The sequence below is a fragment of the Morus notabilis genome, unplaced genomic scaffold (genome assembly GCF_000414095.1).
Source record: "Morus notabilis unplaced genomic scaffold, ASM41409v2 Scaffold1736, whole genome shotgun sequence".
Lineage (NCBI taxonomy): Eukaryota > Viridiplantae > Streptophyta > Magnoliopsida > Rosales > Moraceae > Morus > Morus notabilis.
Window position 1 is genome coordinate 62,142 of NW_010367029.1, and position 9,168 is coordinate 71,309.

The window sequence follows — 9,168 nt, forward strand, 5'->3', positions numbered from 1 at the left end:
ACGACAAAAATGGCAAAACGCAGAACAAATTTATGTACAACAACATTGCGGCCATGATGGTTATCGCGGGGTGGGGGAGGGAGGAAGGAATATTGTGTGCCTGTGGCTGCAATCATGTATTAGAGATCAATCTTCGGGAAATATGCAAGTGACTTAAACTGTCAAATACAAATGTCGCAACAACGCTGCTTTTGTAAATTTTTCTATTGGTATCCAAATGCAAGTAGAATGTCATATGGCAAAAAGTACCAAAAAAAGGAATTTAAAAAAAAAATTATCGTATGTACAGCAAAATCAAAGATTATGCGCATCTTCGTTATGCTCGCTATAACCATATTTTTATTTTTATTTTTTCTAGAACACTTTCTATGCCAATATTTATCCAAGAAAAAGTTATTCTCTGGTGAATACTCTTCCGTTTGTTTGGTAAATGAATATTTTCAGCTTCCAACTACAACAACCTGAGAGAGAGAGAGAGAGAGAGAGAGAGAGATTCAAACGCCCCCTCGCATAAGGCACAAGCATAAGAGAGAGAGGATGAATTTGCATAAACAATAACAATACAAACAAATGAAAACAACAAAAATTCACTAAAAAGAATTTTAAAGGACAATTACCTAAAATGACAACCCCTTTAATTTGGCTGGGTGACTTCAGATCTGATTGTCATTGCACTGTCAAGTACAGAGGATCGTCAATTGGCAATTTCAGTATTCTTGAGAAAAGGGAATTTTTCTCATCTTCCTGGGGCATAGCTATAAGACCTGCAATTTCTCGGCCAACAAGAGCTTGTTCCCTGCTATATTGAAACACCATTAAGTTTATGAAAAATATATCCTTGTGAAGGATAATAGTACTGAGAACCAAAATTTTCTAGGGTTGTTCAACACATCGCCATTAATCAATTCAATCTCGTTTTGCTAGAAGGTGGGCAAAAAAAAAAAAAAAAAAAAAAAAAAAAAAAAAAAAGAAAAGAGGGAAATTACTGAACAATTTTGTTGTTTTTGTACTCCAGTCAGATTGGAATGATATTTTTGAGTCAATGGGTTATAGGGTCTTACAGTTAAGGCGGTTTCCTTTAAGCCTTCCAGCAACTCGGCAAGTTCCACCTGCTTTGACGCAGTTGCTAGTAGCGCCTACATAATGAAACTCAAGTTTAGTGAACAAAATATGATAAAAAAACAGAATCTGATTGCATTGTAAAACTGCCGTAGTGGACAAGAAAACCCTTGATTTACAAGCAAAGAAGGTTATCTCACTTTTTTAGTCTTTTGTAAGTCGTATTCTATAGATCTAATACGGCTCATGGATTCATGAAGCATGTCCTCTTTCTCTTGGGGTATTCTTGTAGGTTTGTTATACAGCTCCGTGACTATGGTTTCTAGATGTTGCAGCCTCTGCCAGAGTGGGTCAATTTCTAGTGCCTGCGGAGTGCTCTGCTCCGGAGAACTTGAATCTGCAATTGGTGGCTTTGGGGTTTCTATGCGGTTCTCTGGTTGTTGCACAGTGGGCGTTCTTCTCATCCTTGGGAAAATTAAATATATACACGCTAAGATCTTGAGTATGAAGTGAAACGCTAAACTTGCTACTCGGGGAATTATATCCTTCACTGGCCTTCTTGGAGCAACATTAGTGGTCAAATCATCTGTGACAGGAATAAGTCAGGAACATGTACAACAATAGATCAATATACTGCTAAAACATATGAAAGATCCTCTACTTTTCCTTCACTCAATGTTGTTCTTTTTTCCCCCTCTAAATAATGTGATTTGATGACTTTTTTATTTTATTTTAAAGGCTCTAAAACACAGCTAAACGGCATAACTTGCGACAAGTCAATACCGTGCCTCGAGTCAACATAAAGTGCGGGATCACTTACTATTGTTCTTTCTTTCCCCCCCTCTAAATTATATGATTTAGTGACTTCTTTAGAAAAAGGCTCTAAGAAACAGCTAAACGGTATAACTTGCAAGAGTCAATACTATGCCTCGGGTCAACCTTTAACAGCTCTGATAAATAAGTGAGGGACGACATACTAGTCAAACTAGGGCCGGCAACTTCAGTTCTTCCAGAAGTGCTTCCTGGTTCAACCGGGCTGCAGAGAGATGCAGCGTCACTTATTCCTTCCTGGACAAGAAAAAAGGACAAAGCTAAAGTTAGATCGATATATTTGGAAACTTTAGCAGGATCTGTACAGAAAATCGGTAGAATATAGCTACCCTGCTACAATTCTATAATTTAGCGAAAGAAATTTGATTTCAGTTGAATGAGTCTCAAAGAATACTGAACAAACTTACTCCCAACCAAAATTGAAGAAACATTAGCTGAGCCTTAAATGTAAGATATGAAGTTCAAGATGATAACAATAGGACCTTAATAATCTTGAGTATTAAGGCATCTGTTACGAGAAATATGCGGTAGGGTGCGTTAGATTTTGTCAAGTATTATTAAATTGCTATATTTTCTCTACCAGGAAAAAAGATCATTTTTTCTTGATATGATACAAGTTTTCTGTCATCATATGACTTGTTAACAACACGTGAATTGTGATATCCTGGGTTTATTTATTTATTATTATTATTATTATTATTTTTTATCCTGCAACGCAATTCTCACATTTCCGTTATCATAATATAAGGGTTAAAAAGAAGAAATGAGAAGAAGATAAAAGATGAAAAAGAATTGTCCGATTACTTTGTCAGAAAGAGGCATTGGTTGCTTGAAGCCAGAAACACTTGGCGTAATGTCTGCTTCTGACCTGGAGGCAGAAATTATTTCACCGCTTGCAACCTGCATAAAGCCGGCAATTTAGAAAACGGCAGGAACAGTAGATGGCAGAAGACTTTTTTACAAAGAAGAGTACGTAAGAGATGGCATCAATAGTTGATTCATCAGCACGTCACCTTAGAGGACAACAACTTGACTCCTAGATTGTCACTATTAGATGAGCCTTTTATTTTCCGTAAATACATTGTTTCTCCAGTATGTACCAGCTGCAAATAGAAGTGAGATGAGTGATGATATCAGTATTCCAGGATGAAAAACCTATAAAATGTCAAAATCAAGTCCAAAGTTTAGATCTGCTGGGCGTCAAATATTGCAAACGAACCAATAGAACAGAGGTTTTAATTCAAAAGAACCATACTTTCATTATATCTGGGTCACTCCAAGGTCCCTTGTTAGATCTAAGACAACCGCCATCATTCGGACACGAGCAAGTTCCCCCTAGGAAGTCCGGAAGTTGGCTGTTCAATAGAATGATCTAAAATAAGTTTTGTATCGAAATAAAAAGCTAAAATAAAAATAAAGTAAGAAAGATGGAATAGAACAAAAAAACAACATTTAGTAGAAAAGATTCAAAAAAAAAAAAAAAAAACTCAGCAGCCAAAGAAAATAAGGCAGACCACCAACCTTGAGTCTATGACCTCGAGCAATTTGTTTCGATATCTGTTTCCTAAAACCTTTGGAATCAGTGCAGACAGCATTTCAGGGTTTAAATTACTTGATAAAAACTTTCAAAAAAAATAAATAAATAAATAAACAACGACTGAGAAATAGCATACATGTATCTTTGAAGCAGTTTTTGGGTCAAAAAAATAATAAATAAATAACGACTGAGAAATAGCATACATGTATCTTTGAAGCAGTTTTTGGGTCAAGAAAGGTTTTTGCTGTATTCCATAGGAGTTTGAATCCATTGCCAGCATTGACTATGAACATCTGATGCAATGCCTGTGGAGAAGGCAACCAATATCAGGAATGACTAATAAAATTCACAAATAACTCTTTCTAGTATTGTAAATAACCAAAGCACCTCAGGATAATTGTCGCCATCAATTTTTTGCATGCGCATAACAAGATCATGGGCATTCTTTCCAAAGCTGACCCAATTCTGCATTATATAAATAAATAAAAAAGCATTATTATTGCATAAAACACAGGTATCATAACGAATAGTAAACTAGATGGTCTTTTCAGAAATTACCATCCCCTGGACATCTAGTATTGTTGTGCTAGAATCAATATGCCTTTTTGCCGCAACAGAACATGCAGGAAACTTCTCCGCAAAAGCTTTCTCAAAACCCTGGACATGATATTTCAAAAATCGGTCCACTGTAGTGACACTCATTAGCTTGCTGGGTTCAATTTTTCCAAGCCTTTCAATGTAAACAGGTCTTCCTCCCTTGTCTACACCATGGTAACCATGAGGATAAAAGCGCTGAACTTCTTCATACTCATCGTATACAAAATCCTGCAGTAAAACGCCCATGTATTAGAACAAGTGGTTGTAATCATTGTTAAATCTCAACCAAGACAACATGCATCAGCAACCAGTTGCAATGCCATTTTCACATTTTTACCTTTATAATAGAATCTACTCCATACTCTTCCCTCCATTTAAGCATTTCTTCCCACATATGTAGAGTCTTGTCAATGTCAAACTTCCTTGCCCTCAGAAATCTGCATGAATATTGCCCCAGATCCTTACAATTAAGAGCAAAAGCTAGAAGTGAAACATAAAAAACAAGAAAATAGAGGAGCTTCGATACTAGTCTTAATAGAATATAAAATCCATGAACTAGTGATAATTAGGAAGAGAAGCAATCCATAAGTCATAATCTTCCGATCTAGAAACACAAATCAAAACAATTTTTATCTAAGAAAAATATAATGGAATGGACATGCTTTATCCTTGCTTTGGCTTTGAAGTTTGAACTGACAAAACATGTAAGCACCACCATTGGGCAGTGGTGCAAAAGCGCAAAGGTAAATATTAGATCAAACCACTTCTTCTGCAAAAGCGTATTGTTGGCTTCTGTGAAAGATCAAATCAGGCTTCACGGGCACTGAGGCTGTCTAAACAAGCTAGCTCATATCCAAAACATGATGGAAAACCTTTTTCGTGTTAGCTCTCTTCCAATCACAGAATTGTTGCCTTAATTGGTGTGATGCAGAACTACCAAGAATGAAGTTCTATTTCATGAAAATGCTGGTCTATATAAAAATTATTTCTACTTCACTAAATAATGTCCATTGTTCTTTGAATTATTGAGGCTAGATCTCTTGGGAAAAAAGAAAAAAGAAAAAAATCAACCGGAAGAAAACATCTAAACTAAGAGACAACTCCATAAGTTCAACGATTCTGCTCATGGTTTTCCCCTGTGCTCCTTTGTCATCCACAGCTTTAAGAATTTGATAGCTCTAGGTTTTTGTTTGTCGTTTTTTGGTGAGAAATTGAATACACGAATTACCTCAACATAGTATGGTAATCATCAAAGCGAGCCGGAAGAAGATCTTTCGTGAGCAATGCCTCGCGAAATGAATTCACTGCTTCTTCCTCCTCTGCATCCCGAACATCCTCGATCGAAATTGAAGCATACCGACAATTGGCGACCTTTTTACCGCGCTTTCTGAGACTCTGCGTGAGTTTTAATGAAGCATTCACGGTCTTCTTCTTAAGCGATCTGCCACGAGACCTCCTCCTTTCGTCCTCAGAGGTCTCAATTTCAAAAATTCTCGACTTCTCATCTTCTTGAACTAAAGCTACTTCTCCTAATCACATCCAAACAAATTACGCACCAAACACATCAGCTTCATCAACAAAATCAAAATTCAAGCTCAGTTTTTCACTGGATTTAGATGAATCTACCTGGCATTGCGTCTAATGCGGCCGACAATCGGATCGCCGATTACATCTGCATCAAAGATTAATCAGAAATAGAGAAAAAATCCGGCGATTGAATCGGTAATTGAATTAGCATATATATCTAATAGAATCGAGAAGATTCTCAGGAATCAAAGCTGAAGAAAACGACGAAACGTACCAAGATTTCACGCACACCAGAGACAAAAGGAAGACGACAAAATCCTGGCACGAATGGTCCGAAACGAATCCTGATCAATCAGAAACCGATCATCCGTCAAAACTCAATGGCCTTCGACCAACCACATTAGCGCAAGTCAGCACACCATATTCAGAATTCCGATCTCGCTGTCTCCGAATTGAACAAAAGAGGTGTAAACAAGCGAGGAACAGAGAGAAAGCGAATCGCGTTGCTTTCTGATTAAGATGCCATTGTTTCTCTCTCCTTGTCTCTCAACCAACTCTGCTGAAGGAAGAGAGAGAGCTGAAGGAAGAAAGAGAGAGAGAGAGAGAGAGAGAGAGAGAGAGGGAGCGTGGCAGAGACAAGAAGAAGAAGAAGAAGAGGAGAAGGAGGAGGAGGAGGAGACGTCGTTATCAAGAGCGTTACGAAAGACGTGGCGTGCAACGGCCGCTTTGGACTCCGTCACCTGTTGGACTCTTCAGCTGCCGCTGCTTCTTGAAACTTTTTTTTTTCCTTTTTGTCAATCAATCACTTTTTCATTATTTTCTTTTTCTTTTTCTTTTTTAATTTTTTTTAGTAAGTTCGATAATCGACATCGCTGTTTGTTAACGGCCAGCAGTGGTTAATTCGGTGCTGTAGTGTACACGCTACGCGCACCCAACAATATTGCTTTTTTAGCTTTGTGACTTTTTTTTAATTGGAGAGAGAAAGCATCAAATTATTCCACGTCACACACCACTTGATTTGTGCCATATGGAGTGAAGAAAGTCGGTGATCCTTACTTAGAGATGTCAAACGTGCTGTGTCGGATCGGCACAGCACGTCCGATCCTAGGTCTGTGGCGGACTTAGGCCGTGTCTGACATAATCTTGCACAGTGCAGGACCATGTTAGGGTCAGGCTTGAGGAAAAAATCTCAGGCTCGGTCCAGGCCCACGGTCCTAGTCCATAAGGGTCAGGGTCGGGCCTGGGCCCATGCCCTTCATAGGCCGGCCCTGGCCCTTGTAATTTTTTTTTTCAAAATTTAATTAAAAAAAATATATCATATGCCTTTAAAAGATGTGATTTTATTGAATTGAGATCATACGACTGCCTCGTTAAAAACCTTACCAAGTAAAATCTGTGGGGAGATCGGGACAAAACTTTGGTGAATGAGAAAATAGTGCAGTAGGAATAGTAAATTACAAACCTAAGTGCTTTTAGAAGATTTTGTTATTTCTAAGTTAGAAAAATAGTCTTGCATTGAATCATATGTGTATTGTTATTTTCGTCTTCTGGCATCCTCTTAATCTTTAACGCACATTAGCCCTTCCAAGATATCTGGATGCATTCTGCTTCTCTTCTAGTCAAGAATTTAGTTACTTGCACTAAATGCTTGCTCCGATGCTACCGTTGACACTAGAGTTGCCATAATGTCACAAGTTATTACGGACAGTGTTGGAAAACGACCGGTCTTGCTCTTCCATCACTATACGATGTCTAGTTTGTCGTTATCGACTACAAAATTTACTTCAAGATATTTTTCCAGTTCGGTAGACGCTTGTGTTGATGACGATCCTGCCGTTTTCTTTTTCTTCTTCAAGAAACTCCACGACGATCCTTTAGGCCCTGATTACTAGTTGACGTCGAAGTTCCTTGTTCTTTTTTACCTGTGCTGTATTTTGCTTCATACAAACTAAATACCTTTTCTAAAGTCGGTGAACCTTACTTAGAGATGTCAAACGTGCTGTGTCGGATCGGCACAGCACGTCTGATCCCAGGTCTGTGGCGGGCTTGAGCCGTGTCTGACATAACCTTGCACAGTGCAGGACCGTGTTAGGGTCAGGCTTGAGGAAAAAATCTCAGGCTCGGTCTAGGCCCACGGTCCTAGTCCATAAGGGTCAGGGTCGGGCCTGGGCCCATGCCCTTCATAGGCCGGCCCTGGCCCTTGTAATTTTTTTTTTTTAAATTTAATTAAAAAAAATATATCATATGCCTTTAAAAGATGTGATTTTATTGAATTGAGATCATACGACTGTCTCGTTAAAAACCTTACCAAGTAAAATCTGTGGGGAGATCGGGACAAAACTTTGGCGAATGAGAAAAGAGTGCAGTAGGAATAGTAAATTACAAACCTAAGTGCTTTTAGAAGATTTTGTTATTTCTAAGTTAGAAAAATAGTCTTGCATTGAATCATATGTGTATTGTTATTTTCGTCTTCTGGCATCCTCTTAATCTTTAACGCACATAGCCCTTCCAAGATATCTGGATGCATTCTGCTTCTCTTCTAGTCAAGAATTTAGTTACTTGCACTAAATGCTTGCTCCGATGCTACCGTTGACACTAGAGTTGTCATAATGTCACAAGTTATTACGGACAGTGTTGGAAAACGATCGGTCTTGCTCTTCCATCACTATACGATGTCTAGTTTGTCGTTATCGATTACAAAATTTACTTCAAGATATTTTAGCAGTTCGGTAGACGCTTGTGTTGATGACGATCCTGCCGTTTTCTTTTTCTTCTTCAAGAAACTCCACGACGATCCTTTAGGCCCTGATTGCTAGTTGACGTCGAAGTTCCTTGTTCTTTTTTACCTGTGCTGTATTTTGCTTCATACAAACTAAATACCTTTTCTAATATTTTCTTAGCGTCAATAATAGTTAGTTGCATATCAATTCCTAAATTTTTTGCTGTAGCGGTCATCAAAGATTCAGTCCTATCTACTCCGCACATAATATCTAAAATGGTTCCTAATGTATATAACATAGGACAACCTGACCAATAATTTTTAAAATTTAGTTTCCATTAGCTTAACTATGTCTCTAAAAAGTACTGTATCCCTATAATAAGAAAATGTTTCTGAATATTAAATAGTTGATGTAAAGCTAAATGTGCAGTAGGATAATAAACTCCATAAAGTAATTCAGTAGCATTGTAAAAAACTTCTAAAAATTTAAAAAAATACTCATCAATCTGCCAATCTGTATCGAAAATTAAAAGTTGATTGTTCTTACTGTTTACATACGTTGTGATGAGCTCTAAATACGGGAGTGCAACCTTTAACATTAAATATGTGGAATTCCACCTATGTCTCACGTCAGTTGGGAACTTTCTTGGGCACATCTGACTGTTCCTGCAATATTGTTTGAATTCTTAGAGCCAAGCTTCAAAACTAGATATGAAGGATAAATATTCTCTAATATTTGTTAGACTCTAAATACGGGAGTGCAACCTTTAACATTAAATATGTGGAATTCCACCTATGTCTCACGTCAGTTGGGAACTTTCTTGGGCACATCTGACTGTTCCTGCAATATTGTTTGAATTCTTAGAGCCAAGCTTCAAAACTAGATATGAAGGATAAA

The 9,168-nt window shown here is 37.8% G+C and overlaps 1 protein-coding gene across 2 annotated transcripts; it reads right to left on the reverse strand.

Annotated features, from left to right (window-relative positions):
* Positions 1-119: 119 nt before the first annotated feature.
* LOC21386592 (phosphatidylinositol/phosphatidylcholine transfer protein SFH9) lies at positions 120-6,158 on the reverse strand. Of its 2 annotated transcripts, none has more exons than XM_024174557.1 (16): positions 5,826-6,158; positions 5,651-5,696; positions 5,253-5,553; positions 4,362-4,461; positions 3,986-4,252; positions 3,815-3,892; positions 3,631-3,732; positions 3,412-3,461; positions 3,146-3,245; positions 2,904-2,993; positions 2,695-2,790; positions 2,037-2,127; positions 1,260-1,645; positions 1,062-1,136; positions 618-799; positions 120-461 (listed from the first exon to the last, which is right to left on the reverse strand). In XM_024174557.1, exons 2-15 carry the CDS (start codon positions 5,655-5,657, stop codon positions 737-739), a joined length of 1,806 nt encoding a protein of 601 aa, XP_024030325.1. In that variant the 5' UTR covers positions 5,658-5,696; positions 5,826-6,158; the 3' UTR covers positions 120-461; positions 618-736. The 2 variants fall into 2 exon arrangements, with proteins under 2 accessions (XP_024030325.1, XP_024030326.1); XM_024174558.1 differs by having other exon boundaries at positions 618-796; positions 5,826-6,157.
* Between the last annotated feature and the right edge of the window lie 3,010 nt (positions 6,159-9,168).

What these genes read in the sequence shown, in the direction of transcription:
- LOC21386592 (XM_024174557.1), bottom strand. An exon ending in CTCGAGGTCATAGACTCAAG is followed by an intron (nt 3,246 to 3,411) that starts GTTGGTGGTCTG and finishes TCTATTGAACAG; the next exon opens with CCAACTTCCGGACTTCCTAG. An exon ending in TAAAGGAAACCGCCTTAACT is followed by an intron (nt 800 to 1,061) that starts GTAAGACCCTAT and finishes GTTTCAATATAG; the next exon opens with CAGGGAACAAGCTCTTGTTG.